Source organism: Dysidea avara, chromosome 13 (genome assembly GCF_963678975.1).
Source record: "Dysidea avara chromosome 13, odDysAvar1.4, whole genome shotgun sequence".
NCBI classification, from domain to species: Eukaryota; Metazoa; Porifera; class Demospongiae; order Dictyoceratida; family Dysideidae; genus Dysidea; species Dysidea avara.
The window spans coordinates 8256739-8275477 of NC_089284.1; the positions used below are offsets into that span (position 1 = coordinate 8256739).

General features: G+C 35.7%; 1 protein-coding gene across 1 annotated transcript; it reads right to left on the reverse strand.

The window, feature by feature from the left end:
• Nucleotides 1–3663: 3663 nt before the first annotated feature.
• LOC136243068 (uncharacterized) lies at nt 3664–11317 on the reverse strand. The gene is made up of 6 exons (XM_066034587.1): nt 10937–11317; nt 10339–10823; nt 9704–9759; nt 9511–9621; nt 8581–8921; nt 3664–4158 (listed from the first exon to the last, which is right to left on the reverse strand). Exons 1-6 carry the CDS (start codon nt 11261–11263, stop codon nt 3793–3795), a joined length of 1686 nt encoding a protein of 561 aa, XP_065890659.1. The 5' UTR covers nt 11264–11317; the 3' UTR covers nt 3664–3792.
• Nucleotides 11318–18739: the final 7422 nt, after the last annotated feature.

The window sequence follows — 18739 nt, forward strand, 5'->3', positions numbered from 1 at the left end:
TGTATTATGTATGCTTGAATGAAGAGCCAATCTTATGACTACATAATCATCTGGCATTATTGTACTATGGTTTTGTATCCCCAGCTCTTTCGCTGCATGCATGAAGAGAAGCTGAGCTGTATTGCTCAGGAAGAATCACATAGTGTTTCTGTATACACGTAGCTACTAATAGAAGATGTACAATATGCATTGTTTGTGCTACGTATATCTATATATCACTTCATTGGCCTCTTACTCTCACACATTCATGTATAAGTTACTACTACTGCTATACAGTACTATATAGTGTATAATAAGCTGTAAAACATTTCAGATAACTGCATGCTATAGCCATACAAATAAGGCAAGATCATAATTTTACAAACTGTACTTATCTATGCAACAAGAGCATTCCATGGATGGGGAGGACTGGTATCGCTACAGACTGGTATATATGTAATAGTTATACCACGGGCATGAGTGCGTATACACAGGCAAAGCACGAATGCCCATGGTATAACTAATATGTTCTACTTTAGCATGTAGACTCACCTAATTGGCAAAATCTTTAGTTGCTATACCCTTCTCTTATATAGGGAACCAAGTAAGCTGTGATTGTGGGATTGAATTTTGCCAAACAAACTGTGATTGTGGGATTCAATTTTAATGCATCAAACAGTTGTTTGATTTTATTATTGCTAAGATAGTAATTTTAAGAGACTAGTGTTAATTATGTTACTTTAATTGCTACATTTACAAAAGTAAAAAACAAACTACTGTTGATGTATTAAAATTGAATCCCACAATCATAGGTTGTTTGGCAGAATTCAATCCCACAATCACAGCTTGCTTGATTCCCTATATAAGAGAAGAGGATAACAGAAGAAATCTGATGATTTCTGGATATAGTGTACACTCCTATTAGGTGTGCAATGTCTCAAGTTAACGAGATATATGCACTGGTGAGTATATCTCGTTAAGGCAGTGCGTAACGAGATATACACACTGGTAGCAATGCGTATATCTCGTTAACATTTTGAGTCAGTGCAATATGTGATATATACGCACTGGCTTTCCTTTGATCTGAGGTGTGAAAGTGGTACATATATATATAATTTCAGAAACATTTATATTAATGCACACACAGATTACACATGCAGTTCTGCAGCTGCTTGTTTGGGCAGTTATATTCTACACCCGTGGAATGTTTACATTCTTGTTTCCTATATGGGGGTATTTCTGTCTTGTTTTGTTAAACTTACATTGATGGAATGGTGTCAATTTCATATTATTGTTCAGGTATTTAAAGTTCTTCACAGACTTTGTCCTACATATTTGAGAGACTATGTTGAGACACATTGACGTAACAAGTGATGTTCTTTCTCAAATAATGTTCACATGTGTTCTCATGTAGTATTTCACATAGCTACTTGCCAGTAAGTTTTGGCAGCCTTATACACAGATGTACTTTTACTATGTACTTTTACTTTTGTCAATGTAAATTTGATATTTGATCTCATAATAATAATTATTTATTTATAATGATATAATGTGCAAACCTCAAAAGTGAGTGTATATGGTACGTACATATAAACTGATTTTTAAAGTAAGTGTTCTAAATTACTTCATATTCTGGGAGGGGTTTCCATAATCTGATAGCTGATAGTAGAAGGAAAGAAAGAGTGTACTTAAGAAATATATATACATACATCTTGTGGATATATTTCATGTTGTGTCCATGGGTAAGAGTTGATGACAAGATTAGGTGGTTATGAGAGACTGAGATTAAATTGTCAATAAAAAAAACTTAGCTTAGTTTCCAGTTCTAGAGTCAGCCAGTTCATATTGTTCAACACTGATGTGACACTTAATGTTCCTTTACAGTAATTGTATATGAATCCGGCTGAGTGATAATGTACCATTTCAATTTGGAATCTGTTATTGTTGCAGGCTATAGGTGTAGAGACGTATTCAAGTGTTGGACGGATACAGCTAAGTGGTGCAGCAAGTCAAGTTGATGTTACAGAATACAGATGGCTTAGAATTCCTTGTAGAAGCGCCCTGGTGGAATAACATCAATTGGCTTTGTTGGATAAATTATGTTGATAATACATTCAGACCAGGACAACAGTTATTTGTGATTGTGCCAATTCCAAGATATTAAGTACTGTATGTTAATTTTACTGATGACAGTTACAAATTGAGTATCTTGACAAAAGAGGGGATGTCTTGTGGGTGTTTTATCGGTGATAATTCATTTGGACGAGTTAAAAGTCATTAACCATGTTTGTCCTCATTGTTTTGAGATCAAAATATTTTTGTAGCATAAATGAGTCTTCTGGTGTGGTGTGGCCAAGAAAGGCAACATTGTTATGTGATATAGGCAAGTGTGCATATGCAGGAAACATTTTCTGTAATTTGGATAAGTAGGCTATATTTTCTGTTGAAGTTCTCTTAGAGTGCAACACCTTCTATACACCAAATAATTAATCCCGAGATACATGCCCAGTGCCCCCAAGATACTCTAATAGAGCAGTCAGTCAAATACTCTAATAGAACAGTCACTACACATAACACTATTGACTATTGCAAATCCTCCACACTTGTTATGAAAACTAGCATCTGCAGCACTATCCCATGCATGGGAACACTTAGCCTGCTAAGAATATTTTGTAACTGAAATGCACATGGTCCTTTGTATACTATTCTTTAGGCACTAGCTGAACTATACTAATATGACTGTCACTTATCTCTATACAACTCTTGATCAATGCAGTCCACTTACAAAGCAATATGATTTAGATATTTAAAACTGCTCTACATTAAAACTTTCAGTCCTGAAACATATGAAATAGCTTTAACTTCTACCAACCCCCAGACACCCTACTCCATATACCTACTACCTCAGCTGGTGCACCCCCGCTCCTGATCCCTTTATCTTTTAATTTGTATCAGGATTCAGCTTAAGATATAGCTATATAGCCAGTAAAACAGAGACTATAATAATTACTATAGCTACGGATTTGTGAAAATCTATTAAATTGTGATAATGCATGTCATTAAGTAAGTAATTGTTTACGCAGTTATTTCCATAATATGTTGTTTATGTTCCTAAAGGTAAAATCAATTACTATTAACTGCATGTAGTTTTGTTGACTTGCACCATTTAGTCCATTGCTGTTAATGTACACTTACAAAATTGCTGACATCTTCTTTATAAAATCCATCAAACATCCATCTGATAAATTCGACATACTAAAACTATGTTAATTTTACTACTGGTACTACAAGATCTGCTGGCTCCAAGCTCTACCCCAAGACAGCCCACACCAACCCTATTATGAATTCATATTTTTATCGTCTACCCAGACTGTGGAATTCCCTACCAATAATAGACTTGTCTCAATCTTTAGAAGCAATCAAAGTAAAGCTGAAGAAATTTCTATGGAATCATTTTCTAGCCAATTTTGATAATACTCCCTGTAGATTTCATTATTTGTGCCCTTGTTCTCAATGCTCCAAGACTTCTGCACCAAGCAATTATAGTCATTTGTAAGTTATTTTAGATAATTGTAATTAGATAGCTAGTTAACTATATATGCTACAGAGCTGATGTCTGGTAGACTTTCAGAATTGTATGTCCCTTGTTAGCCAAAGTTTTCTGTATGTGTAGTTGCACCACAATTCTGTAAAGCAATATATTATTATTATTTTAAAAAATTAATACATACACACATGGTGGATATGGAGATAATAATGCTGATATGCAATTGATGCTATATGGTAGGCTGTATATTAAGTTACACATGTTCTTCATTTTTGCCGAGGACGTGGCTGTTTTGTTGTTTGATACTCAATCACAAAAGGTAAGTTTGAAAAGTTCAGAAAGGTGTAAAGTAGTAGGTGAGTAAGCATAAGTTCTGGATAACTGTCAGTTTCAAATTTCTTTCGGAATTCTCCACAGTCTAGGCCTCTACGAACTCCACCAGACATGCACTGAATGTATTCCACCAGTAATATTGCCTGACTAGAAAAGTTACTTGTCTCTAAAGTGGAACGGATCCATAAAATGCTCATTAGAACTAGCAAGTAACAAAATGTTAAAAAGATCTTTACTTCAGGAACAGTCAACTGCAAAGAGCCCTTTTTTTGAGGTCCTCTCTTGAAAATACCGTAATTCTGTAGTGAAAATATTTCATATATATATAGTATCTACTATGTTTCACATATCATACAAGCATACAGGCATGCTGTAAAAATCTATACAATAATAATATACCAGTGCAAAAAATTAAAATATGCGAAATAGAGACTGCTGCTTTAGGACTACAATGGAGCATGTAAACTGCTTTAAAGTCTAACACTTGAAATTGTCATGCAGAGATACCTATTCGGACTCAATGGATATGGTACATATCATTGATAGTGATGCATATAATATTGGACATAATTAGAAAAGCTTGAAGAGTATGCTGAAATTGCTGCTACACAACATTTTCTTGCTAAGAATAGTACATGTAGCTAGCTAGCTACCATTGCCATGCCTAAAATTAAAAATGGTGCACATATGCATACACATTCTCAGTATAGCTACGTACTTATCCACTCCTAATTTATGGAAACCATGTAGCTATCTGTGTGTGACAATTTCAATTGTTAGGTTAGGGCATTTGCTTTTATTCTTTGTAAAATAATTTTCATATGTAAAACTTGTATGAAAGTTTCTTACATGAAAATATTTTACATAATATCAACTACTCTAATAGAGCAGTCTTTACACGAAAATTTTTATCACGAAAAATTATTGCACAAAAATAAAGCAAACTACAGTATCTCTATTTACAACATTTTTTTATTTTTACACTAGTTTGTGTAGTTTTTATAAATCCATTTATGGATACAAAAGCTGGTGGTGCTTGATATTTCACAGTACTTATAACATCCTAGTATATATATATATATATATATATATATATATATATACTAACACGATATTATGTAACATGATATTATGTAACACGATTTTTAATATATATATATATATTAAAAATTATTAATTTAACAATGAAGTAGGGATCCAAGGGATAAAAAGTAGTAAAACAAGAGATGAATGATGGTATTAGCTACAGCATAGTTCGGTGGGAAATCCCTACAGAAGCGTGTCATTGTGATCAAGTAAATACATTGTTAAGAGGTGTGGTCTCAGTGCTCGATCGTTATTAGATTGTGAAAATGTAGATAGGGAAAATTAATGCCTCAATATGGTTTTATCGCATGAAGAACAGCCTGACTGAAGATAAAAGGAAAGACAAGGTGCAGAGGGCACACACTTGTCGGAACCCCAAAGGGCAAATTTGCTACCAGATACTATAACCACTTAGTATTATGAACCCTTGATCAAGAGTTCATATTACTAAGTAATACTAATACAAATACTTATATACTACTATTATGAACTCTTGCTATAATTAATTGTACAACATTACAGATCTAATTAGTATTTGCACACAAACCACACCTTTATACACTTGCTTGTTGAGTTCTGTACATTACATATAATTACTTAATCAATTAGACACATCACACTGGTGAGTTTGTTATTGTGGCGTAAAGAGCTGCTTCGTTTGCCCTCCAGCCTTGTGACTGTGGTCAGGCAGGCTGGCTGGCTGGCAGGCAGGCTGGCTGGCTGGCAGGCAGGCTGGCAGACGATAATTAGTGTTTTGGTGATTGTAAAAAAAAATCTATATCCTGCCTCTTGTAAGTGTTTTTCTTGTTTTTAATGCTGTATTTGATGTTAGATGGACATTATTCCATAAGGGTGATTTTCGTCGTGTAAGATATTTCTAGGATGATTTTTAAGGTGGAATTTTAGGTGGCGTATCATTTTACAGCACCAGTGTATTGTTTCTTTGCATTAAAGTGTACTTTGTACTGCAATTTGGGTATGGGTCTGCAGTTTGAATCCTGGGGTTGGAGGGATTTTCCCTTTTTGGCCCATTTTCTGTTTCACCTTATTAATAAGTAATCTTAAAGTCTCTAATTCTGTTTATTATATTAGACCTTCAGTGCTGAACACTGTAAAGCTCTACATAGCATGTGTATGTACATATGGCTTCTGGTATATATGCACACATGTGCAGCTCTGTGATTACAATACCTCAAGTAAGCCTGTAGTTAAAATATAGGTAATGATATAGGGTTTCCAAATGAACATGCTAACAAATAGATTGGATACTCGTTAATACATAGTAGGGTTGGGCGATACTGGTATTTTCTACTTTCGATTATTGCATTGAGGTGATCATGCGATAATTGCGAGTATTGCCATGTCCACTATAAGATACTATGTGTCATAAATAAGGTATTATTGTGGGCCTACAGTATTCAACTCTGATATGTAATGGCAGCACAAGTTGCTGTCAGACCTTCAGTGCTTCTAGTTACAGCTCTCTAATGTTTGTGTCAGTCCTGTAGTCACTGCAAAGCACCAATAACACAATTACTCTCTTAGAAATTATGCAGAAAATTGCACAAACGGTACTGCGGTATTTTCACAAAAGATGTGGTACTCAGTATTGTACATCATAGTATTGCATACAGGTGATAATATTGAAATATTTCCCAACCCTAATACATAGGGTTTCTCTTTGCAGCAAATAAGATTTCACTCTTCAGATTAATAACAAAGTAAACCTACTTGAGGCAAATTTGCTTGAGAATGGATGTTATCATTGCAATATGCATTTAAAAATAGGTCATGGGGCATAGGAAGGAAGGCTATGCAGCTTTTATCCCAAAAGGTTCCCGAGAAAATGGCGTAATTCAAAATATCACTTTTTAGGTTCCTTTTGACTTCATATTTACTAGTGTGGGCCTATACCTCTTCCAAATTAACTTCTAAGGCTTCTTTGTCTTTCTAAGGTGGTGTTTAGGTGAGTGTTCTATTAGGAAGATATTGGCAAAATACATAGGCAATTGTAGTTAACATTAATTCTGTAAATAATTTAAATCCTTATTAGATAATTCTTTTCTTGATTCTAAATTTAATTTTGTATAAATTGTTAATATTGTTCTGTTAAGTGCTGATCTGGTATACAGGCTGTGCCTTTAATCATAATCATAATAGGTGACCTTTATTATGAACCACTATGGGGTCGCCTATTATGATTAAAATGTATAATCTACACACACCTCTGTAGATTGTATAGATTTTGTGCTATACTGCATATATTATATGTGTAGTGTATGGCTAGCACTTTTCAAGAGACAAGATATCTTGAGGGTGGAGCACCATTGCATTTCAACAAAATGTTTAACAAAAGAATTTTGTTTGTACATAACATTGCATGGGCCTATATAAATTATTTATACTGTTTTTCTTTCTAAGCATTTGGAATGCTTACATTCTCATTTCCTATGGAGTGTTTTTTGTTTTGTTAAACTCACAATGATGGAAGTTTCATATTGCTGTTCAGGTATTTTAGGTTCTTAATTCCAACACATATTTTTTTGAAAGGCTATATATAGTACAGGACATAGTGAACATATGTATTGTTTGTTTGTTTCACAAAGTTAACACTATACTATTGAGAAATATGTTTACCAAGCAGTAATTTGGAACAATTTACCCTCTGCGTTGTGTGGTGTGAATAGTCTGTCACATTTTAAGTCTACTTTTAGGCAATTGCATTGTTAACTATTCTTGTGTTTTGTTATTGCACTTGTACTTTGTATACTATTGTTATTGCTGTAGTGATGTTGTGTAGTTTGTTTTTATATTATAATGTAAGACGCTGTTGAAAAACATTCTTTGAACTAATTGATTCAATTATTCAATCAAATAGAAGCATTCTCATATATATATATATATAGTCAAGTAATTTTAGACATAAAGGAATTTAAGGCTTCTGTCATCAAACAATCCTATAATATTTATGTAGTCCATATTATAGTCTTTTGAGGGGTATTGTGTAGTTGTAATACACATCATGTACAAACTTCCTTATTATGAGTCATGTATGTACCCACACCTAGCTTCCTTCAACCTGAAATCTCATATTGAAAACACATGTACTTAACTGAATACTGCAATGTTGTGTAGATAAATATACCTGATTGGTGTAGTCATGTTTAATACAGGAAATTGCATGATATGTAACATAAGGCCTGGTAGCATCAACATCATGTCAAACAGTCAGCAAAAATGCAATTAGTAATCACCACCAAAGAGATGAGTCAAAATGACTAGTTTGGTTCATGAGCCAGTAGAACACTTACGTTCAAGAAAGCATTAATCTGTGTGTGTATGTGTGTGTGTGTGTGCAGGAAACCAAAATTTACTACTTGCTAACTGCATCATGGTAATAATTATGGGGACCAAGATAATTTAATAGAAGGAAATTTTGATAAATTTGACAAGGAACAATTTACCGAACTATAAAATGTTCCACTAAACACAATCATTGTTTAAGAAATATCAGACTAATGATTTTACTGCAGAAAATTTGCCACCAAAGTTATCCCCTTGCTTTATTCAAACATTTCTATTGTACACCATGGGCCATTTCACTTAGTGATCTATCAGTATAGTTACTAACTTACAACATGAATCTTGTATAGTGTGCAGAGCATCAAGATCAAGTCAACACCAGTCACCACAAGATTTGGAAGAAGAATTCCATAGCAAAAATAAGATTTGTTAATTCCAGCAAAAAGTGGTGGAAAATTAACAAGCTGAAACTGTGAGGTGACAGCAGCAACCACATTTGGTGTAATTCCGAGTAGAAATGCACAAGTGAGTTCAATGATGTGAACAATCTTGCTGTCCTGCCACACACTGATGTAGTTTGAATGAAAAGGATGTGCCACTATCATGAAGAGGTGTGAAAAGTATATGAACCAAAATAGATTGTACAAAAGGATCACAGAATGAATGACTGCTCCTATATAGAAGGAAAAAAAAAGCATCATCATAAAAAGTTACAAACAGCTACATTGTACATAGAGTAATCATATACTGAATTAAATTGTAAAAATACTCAAGTACCAGCTGCAAATTTTTGTCACATTTGTTACAGTAGAACAAATCTTTGAATCGATAAAAAAAATTGCTTGTGTTTGTGGATAAAATTTAGGTCATTATTTAACTCATGTCATGTCTCCTAACCCATTTAACAAGCACTTTCAAAAAAAATGACAGGGGAAGATTTTGACAAAATTTCCCAGTCAAAGTACATGACTATAAAATTTTGTCAAAATCTTCCCCTGTCATTTTTTTGAAATTTAAACGAAAAGTGCTTGTTAAATGGGTTAGTAGACATGACATGAGCTAAATAATGACCTAAATTTTATCCACAAACAAAAGCAATTTTTTTTCATCAATTAGGAGCCAAGGTATCCGTATGGCCACTCCATCAACATTTTATGCTGTATGATAACAAATACATGCAGATAGCATAACTACATGCATATATGTTTATTTTGAAATTACTACATATATCAGTGTACCTAATTTATAAATTTATCGCTAACCTTGTATCTGAGTAAAAAGTGAAGGAGTTATATACGAATCAATCAAAAACTCTCCAGAACAAAGTGGATTCCACTCTCCCATTCCAATAATGCCAACACCAATAAATATTCCTACAAATAATGTGAAAAATCTTACACAGAGAGCTTCTACACAACAATATTGAAGTTGTAAACACTAGCTACTTCAGCTCACCTTGAACAGTCCATAAACAAGCATTTATTACTACCAAGACTTGAGGATATCTAAACCTGGACAACATTACATGTATAATGGCTGTGTCCTTGCACACACCAAAATGTATTATATATAAGTAGCTATACTAGAAAAGTTAATTCAGTAAAGTGGAATAAACCTGTTAATTTAGAAATACTAGAATCTTTCATGAGTTGTGTACTTTATAAGCAATATGATGGTAAAAGAAAACCGCCAGTATACCTTATATAAATCATTACAGTAGCTACTATTTTTTAAGGTTGTACAATGGCCAAGGGCTTGAGACTAATACAGGATTTGGCTTGGCCTTGCACTATGTCATGATCAGTGTCTTGATCTTTCCCAATTGTGGCTTATTCCCATGCTATAAAAGAAATTAATTTCTGTGCAAATATTAAACTTTGTGCATGACTATAAAGTAGCATTTTCAATTTGAAATTTACATGAAATATATTAGCTACATTTCAAAAATTTTGTTAGAAGGTGCAAACCTTCATGACAATACAGTACAATGTACTGAATATATGATATTCCTAAAGCATATAGTTACTTATAAATTGTTACATAAACTACAGAATTAGCTATGATCTTTGTTGGGTCATACGGTAACTTACATTTTTTTCCTGTTCCAATAAGAAGCAATTAGTACAATAATTCCTCCAATAGCATTTAAGATATTGCTTACATTAAAACCTATGAGAATCACAGTAGTCATTTCATCATTATATTGTGAAAATCGTCTACACAATGGCAGACAGATAGAGCCATCATAAGCCAGGCTAAACTGGTCTGAACAATTCAGTTTGGCTGTTTTTCCATACTTGTCACAATCAATTGTCACGTTTCCTCCTTTAATTTCTGATATCCTCCACTCTGCAGTACAATATTTTTGTCGTACTTGTTGACACATTATGCTCCTGGCATAAGATATGTTGTTGCAGTTTATTAAAGCTTCATAGAACAAATCCTCAGTTTCATTGATACAGAACTGATATGTAATCTGGCTAGCTGATGTGATAGCTTCATAAGTGTTGATGACATCTGTTACACATGTGCTGCCTGCTACAGATGTGTTATGGAAGTCTAATAACTGTTGATTCTAGAGTAGACAAACCATAATTCACAATAGTATTTTACTAGTAGTATAGTGTTTATGTACGTAGCTATAAGTTTTAAAATTATATCCGTGTCATAAAAAGTAGCTATACTTACCAAAGAAATATTACTAGTTGCTGTTAATATGCTCAAGTCAACTCTATCTAGAGTGTAATATAAAACAATGGGTACTGAAAATAATCCAATGATAAAAAGAATACCACTAGCGGCTAGAAGTCTGTGGCATGCAACTTTTGGTTGAACCACACTCGTTCTCCTTTTACATGTAGTATTTGTTGTTTCCACTGAGACTATATCATCTGTTGAGATTCTATCATCATGAATTTGAAAATGTTGTTCACTTGTTGCTGTCTTATCACTGCTGTTGTCTTCAGAAATATCTGCATAGTAGTTAATATTCACAAAGTGATCATCCATTTGCATGACTGTTAGGTGCTACTCTAGTATTGGCCTATAAATTTGATTCTTCTTTTTTTGCAGTAGATCCAGCTATGGTATTATATACTATAAGTATTGCTGAAATCATGATATACATGATGCACTTGTGCAAGAGTTCATAACAAAAAAATAGTGGGGGAGAGTGCCAATGCAGCCGGTACAAAATCACTGCGTATTATAGACAATGATAAATTAACATTTTTACTGTTGATATAGAGAACCGTTGATAGGTGTAGAGTGCTGTTGAAAGGTGCTAAATAAGGCCATAAAGCCTTTGTTCTACCATGCAGGTATGAATACCCGCTAAGTTATGCAGCGATTTTGCCTAAAAGTGTCCTAGTTAGATACTCTCCCTTGCTATCTTTTTATAAACTATTGCTTGTAAACTTTCATATTACACTGAATAAACCCCACTGAAATTACTATATTATCACCATTACAAGTTAGGATCATTACAATAAGAAGTATACTTATATGCAAGGGGGATCATCACCCAAAATGCAAGTTTATTTTCTACCTCATAGCAGTTAGCTGATAGCTATAGTTGGCAATAAACCAACATGGCTCAGTAAAGTTTGGTTATTCCAGCTCTTTGGTGCCACATACCTATATAGCTAGATTACACTGCTGGGATTGCCTGCATGAGTATGCATGCAACTGAATTTTTTCTGCAGTCAATAGTGTGGTTAGGTGTCAAGTTATTATAGGTTCCTAGGATAGCACTTTGATAATATATAGATAGCTATCTCACAGGTCCCTAGTGGGACTCGGGATAGCATTCATGGAATAATAGCGATGATTTAGACATACTTACTGGCTTTCATATATGCTTTATCTATCACTGATGAATATAGTGTTTGATTAAGTCTCTAGTTCCGTTAGGTAATTCAAACACGTGTTGCTGTTAGACCTTCAGTGCTGGCCACTGTAGAGTTCTATTAACAATAAACACTTACGTTTAAAGGAAAAAAATCCGTCGGAGGCTGAGTGTAGCACCTGACTAGATATTGGGTGGCTGGCCTGCAGCTCGAATCCTGTAGTAGGAGGGATTTTTTTCCTTTCTTTGTCTCATTTTCTGTTTCACCTTATTGTTAGCTACTGTAGGTTAAGTAATGTTTAAGTCTCTAGTTCCTGTTGGTTAGGTGAGCTAGGTAACATGTTGCTGTCAGACCTACAGTGTAAAGCTCTAATAACAATGGGTATAGCTAGCTGAGCCAGAAAAGAATATCTCTATAAGGCCACTCCAAATACATTCCGTCCACCGCCCGCATCTGGTTACTGTCAGCTCTTAATATTCCATCATTCCGTATTCTTCCATAATTTTCCGGTTATTCTTGCATTCTGTACAGACTCAGTAAAAGCTATCTTTTAACAGTGTCAGCTAACATGTCAGCAGTGCTATCAAGTCGGCCGCACAAATTCACGTTTGTGTTATTTTTGCAAATTAAAAAGGAAGGAACAAACTTAAGCATACAGCTTTTTATGGTTGTGCCAGGCAAATAATGGCTTGAAAAACTGCTAATCTTATAATGAAATAATGGAAATGAACCGCCCGCCCGCCCGCATGCAAATATACCTGGATGAGTCCAGGCCGCTGACGGGAAACAGAGAATTTATTTGGAGTGGCCTAATGGGGAGGTTTGCTGCATGCCTTGAGAGCTACATCATAGATGGCTACATGCAGGTCAGTTGCGTGTTACTGGTCCGGCAGCCGGGAAGAGGATCATAAATCACCACTGACTGAACGTGATAGTCCGGATATTTTCCTCATTAGTACTCTGAGCAATGATTCAACTGTGCTACAATAGTGTTGAATAGGCATTAGCACACAGGACCTTAGTCAGGCCTAGTGTGATAGGATAGTATTGAGTATAATGATAATGCCTTAACTCGTGGATCACACGAGGTCACGGTGATTTATATAACTACACTGTTAAAATGAAGAGTAACCACAACTCTCAAGGAGTTCCCAGTGTAGGGAGGATTTAACACCCCTGGAGAGTAACCATTACTCCAAAGAAGTAACTGGGGAGTAACACATGCTCTGAAGGTGGTGTCACTTACTCTTCAGAGTAATGGTTATTCTCTTCAGAGTGTTGGTTACTCTCCATGGGGTGTTAAATCCTCCCTACACTGGGAACTCTCAGAGTGCCGGGTGGTTACTCTTTATTTTTAACAGTGTTGCTAGCTATTAGCCGGTTCTCTCAGTTTGGCACTGATTGTGAAGGCAGTTGTGCCCAAATTAATGTTCCTGACCATTTATTTCGCTATCAGTTTACTCACAGAAATTGCAACTTACGTGTAACTATGTGTCATCCATGAATCAGTCTGCGTGCTGCAAACCTGGCAAAAATCGTTCCGGCGCGGATTAGCTACGGCCGGCGAGTGTGCTCAATTCGTTCCCTAGCTGGCACGCTGCGTTGCTCGCAGTGTAGAGAAACTATATCCAGCTAGTTAATGAACCTCAACTGATAGCTATAAAAGTTATATATATACCATAATTGAGTAAGTGTGCTGTTTTTATAAGTTACTCATGCATGCATGTTGAACCGGCCGGACACAAGCTCACTGACCGGATATGCATCGGGATTTGAATAGGCAAACACTGCGATTACCCCCAAGTAAAGTTGCCTAGTTACTACAGTCTGTGACTCTGTAACTAACATTGTTAAACTACTCCTATATATGGCCGTTCTTCCATACAAGATAATACACACAAGTAGCTAGCTATATAGCTAGTTATAGCTAGCTATATATGCATAGCATGCATGCATATACTGGTATAGTGTTCTGCGATTACCTACTATAGCATCATCCAGAAAAGCTTCTTCCCCTCGCCATTGCTGTTACTGAATGACATCATTTAATGTACTACCCAGCCTGGGTGAGTTTTCCTATCACCTGTGATCATATAGCCGACTAGTATGCTTTAATGCATGCCATGATGCTCATAGCTCTAATACATGCCATAAAACAGTAGTGCATGCAGGCCAGCTGATGTAGGATGCTAAATGTAGTTACTCACACACACACACACACACACACACACACACACACACACACACACACACACACACACACACACACACACACACACACACACACACACACACACACACACACACACACACACACACACACACACACACACACACACACACACACACACACACACACACACACACACACACACACACACACACACACACACACACACACACACACACACACACACACACACACACAAACACACACACGCACACATGCACACACATACACACAAGCTTTTTTCCAATGCTGGGCTTGATGGAACACACACAAATACATACAATATAACAAATTCCATTAAATTGACATAAATGTAATCAATGCATTAACCATCATTAGCTAGCTACATAAAATACCTTTTTATATGTTGAAGCACTGTGGAAGGTGCAATATCATTCATTTGGCAAGCCATGTGCATGTAATGATGCATTGAAATAATGGATGGCACATCGTTGTGGGTCATATATGTTTACTTGGCAACCCAGTATAATAAGCATATGGTTAGAATTGGCAAACACTATTGCAGTATTGCAGTGGATCCATGCAGGAAGTTGTCATGGTCCGATAATGGCAATTGATATATCTGCTGCTTAGTACACAAGGAGTGATAGCTATCTGGCCAGAGACGGAATTGAACTTACGACAATGAAAAGACATGAGGCAGTAATACACACACTCCTCAGATATGTAAATGTTGTAGTTGCTGATGCACTATAATTAATATTGTATACCTAACAGGCACTGAAAGCATAGATTAAGCAGCAATCCTATACAGTATATAGGGAACCATGATAAAGCCTGCATGATTTTTTGACATGGCCACTGTAGCTAGCTAGCTGCATGGATTTCTGCATATAAAAAACTTTGAGAAAAATATGGATCACTATGTGATGGTTGTTAGCTATATTGAACAATTCATATTAAATTTTAAGATGTTCATGACCATTCAAGGTGTTGTGCAGCATAAAAATATCGAATAGTTACAGTGCACTATATAGCTAATATGCAGCATCGGCTTGATATAGTATATTATATATATGTGACTGGATTTTGGAAAATCACCCTTATGGGCGCATTGTTGATTCAGAGAAAAATGTATTTTAATAATTTAAAGCTTTGTTACTCACCAGCCTTGGCAGCTACACGTTTGGATTTTTCAGCAAAGATGGAGCAATTCACAACCTTTAAGAGCAGCTAGTGGCCAAGGTAATCCCTGTAGAGTTTCCCGCCATTTTAGATAGGTTTTTTCACCAGTGTTGCTGTATCACGAGTCCTCAAAAAGGGGTGGGGGTGGCGGGTGGAGGGTGGCGTAGCGGGCAAGAGATAGGCTACAAAATGGACGAGAATGATAAATGAAGGCACCAGACCACAAAACAGCCTGTCAGAGGCAGGGAATAGACTGAAATCTCACAAAACAGACATACATCACACATTCAGCTCCCTGCTCATCTGTCCAGAGTGCTTGAACCCCCCAAAGTACTTCCCTGTTGTTCACAGACCTGTACAGATGTCTGGAATGGTTATACAGGCCGCCAGAGAGGTCCACCAAAAGCAGACCCGACAAGTTGAAGGCTAGTTTGATATGGAAATTGTTAGCCTGATAATGCAGCAACTTCATGCTGGTGTTATCTCACTTTTGCCTTTTGCGCCCATATGGTTGATTTTGCTAAATCTGGTCACATATACTGGGTTATGCCAAGACCACATACAGGCGTCCATCATGGCTAAGAGGTTTGGATTATTGTACATGTTGTATATTAAATTCAATGTATCATATTATAATCATGGAACTATATATATAGTATAGAAATATAGATGCTGGCAGATAACCTGCATGCTTACTAGGCTGCATGTGATTAATGTATATAAAGTTTTCAAGTTTCTTAATATAGGAATACTATATTCAGAAACTTATAATACTTGAAATTGCATGTGTTTTGTGATAGTTCAGTTGCAAATTCTGTGAAACTTCAATCAAATATGCATGCATGTAGCAAATCATTGTTAGAATTCACTGCACGTAGTCATGTATCGTAATGCATGCTTGAATGAAGAGCCAATATTATGACCACATATAATCATTTGGCATTCAGTTTTAATGTACTATATGGCTTTCTGTTTATCCATATTGATATGCCAGCTCTTTTGCTGAATGACCAAGCCACTTAATGGCTGGCCACTTCATGGATGCTGAGCTGTATTGTTGAAAAGAAATTAAGACAGGAAGAATCACATGACTGTCTGATGTTTCTGCATATGATGTTTCTGTATAGCTACTAATAGAAGATGTAATGTTTCTATAATTATATTGAAAGCTTGGTTTATTTGTTGGACTAATTAACTTAAGCTATATGGCAAATGTATTCTTTAATTCACAGCAGAGCAAAATACCAAGTAAACACACTGGATGCAATGACACAATAAACACATGCAGGATGTAGAATGATAGACATTACAGAACATTTATACAAGTACAAAAAATTATTGATGTTCATCAAGAGGTGTTGTGCATGTGTACGTATTAAAGAATGGCATTACTGGCAATTTAGTAAGACATTCTATGTACCACAGTGAAACACTGTGTCTACTCAGTATGTCTCATGCAATGTTTGTGCTATATGACTACTTCATTGGCCTCTTACTCCCACTCATTTGTGTATCAGTTACTATGGCTCTATACAGAGGCACAAGACATAACAAAAATATTGCATGGCCTTATTGTTTGTTAGGTTTCTACACCATACAGTTTACAGACAGATGTTGCCGCTTCTGCATGCATATACTGTTCCATGATGGTATAGTCCACAGTTATCACTGTGAGACTACATTCTGGAGTGCTGAATGCATTGCAGAATGCTTCACCTTACAGACTATATACTCAGTTGCCCATCTGGAAGTGCACACCCATGCACCAGCACACAGATCTAGATAGAGTACACTGCACACACACACACACACACACACACACACACACACACACACACACACACACACACACACACACACACACACACACACACACACACACACACACACACACACACACACACACACACACACACACACACACACACACACACACACACACACACACACACACACACACACACACACACACACACACACAGCGAGCACACTACACTATAAAGCACTTCTATAGCTACACCTAAGTTGACCTAACACTACATCCTTCTCTTAACATGACATGGAAATCAATAACTTTACTATTGCTATATATGTATGCAAGTTTTTTCCTGTGTGCTATAGCTTCACCAAACATTGTAAAGTATGGCTACTCATTTTGTGGCTACACAATCAGGGACTTCTCATAATTCTTTTACATTTAAAGTTGAGCACACACATGCATGTAAGTTGTAGGGTGCCTCTGTATAACTACATATATTAAAAATTTAAAATAAGGGATCACTAAAAAACCTACAAAACAAGAAGGGATCACTGGAGTGGATTGACAATGATGGTGGTTACAGAAGGTTGCACAAAGTCAAAATTGAGATTTGTGGGTTTACTTGATGTAGCCATGAATCTACTCCAGCTATCCCTCCTATCTCAAAGGGTTTTTCAGTGATCCCTATTTTTTACTTTTAAAAATTTAATTAATATGTCTAGTGAAATGAACAAATGACATTTGTCTGAAGTGCACCTACTCACTTGATACTTACTAGTGGGCCTATACTCATTGCAAAGACCCATCAGAGGGTTGTTCTGAGTTGAAGGATGTTTTTTGGTGTGTGTTCTATTAGGATTCTTGCAAAAAAAAAAACATGGGCAATCCCTATTATGAACCCACTATCGTGGCTCATCATGATGACTAATGTTAACTACATAATTGTCAAAAATAATAATAGGTAAGCACCTGCAGCTTTTAATTTTACCTATTATGCTCATTATTATACTCAAAATCTGTGCCATATTTCCCATGTTTTACACTTTCTGAATGGACAGTAATACATTTGGCTTACATGCATAGAACTGTTTGAAAGTATTGCCTTATGTGATAGCACTATACTGAGCCATATATGGCATTTTTAATACAGGCAAATCTCTCTAATCTGATGCTCAATAGGAGCCATAACTTTTGCTGGATTAAGGAGGTTGTTGGATTATCAAGTCACCTCTGTAATCTGATATTGTACAATATCTGTAAATTACAAGTAAAACAGATCACACAATTTTTTAAAACATGAATTAATTTTACTATTACAGATTTTTCTATTATCGGTAACCAATTAAATGCTTTGGTTGCTTAAAAGCTGTTTTCTGTGATTATTTTAATGCTTGCTGCCATTATTCTCTGTCAAATTCATAAAAAAAATGTATTTCCAAGTCTAGGGAATCAAATTTTGTTTTGGATTACAGAGTACAGAGGTGTCATATTACAGAGGTTGTTTCCCA

Bases quoted from the DNA above. Each gene is read 5' to 3' on its own strand.
- LOC136243068 (XM_066034587.1), bottom strand. From the start codon at position 11,263: ATGCAAATGGATGATCACTTTGTGAATATTAACTACTATGCAGATATT. The intron at 9,760-10,338 runs GTAAGTTACCGT...AATGTTGTCCAG, and splicing joins TATTGGAACAGGAAAAAAAT to GTTTAGATATCCTCAAGTCT. The intron at 4,159-8,580 runs GTAAGTTAGTAA...TTTTCACTACAG, and splicing joins CACTATACAAGATTCATGTT to AATTACGGTATTTTCAAGAG.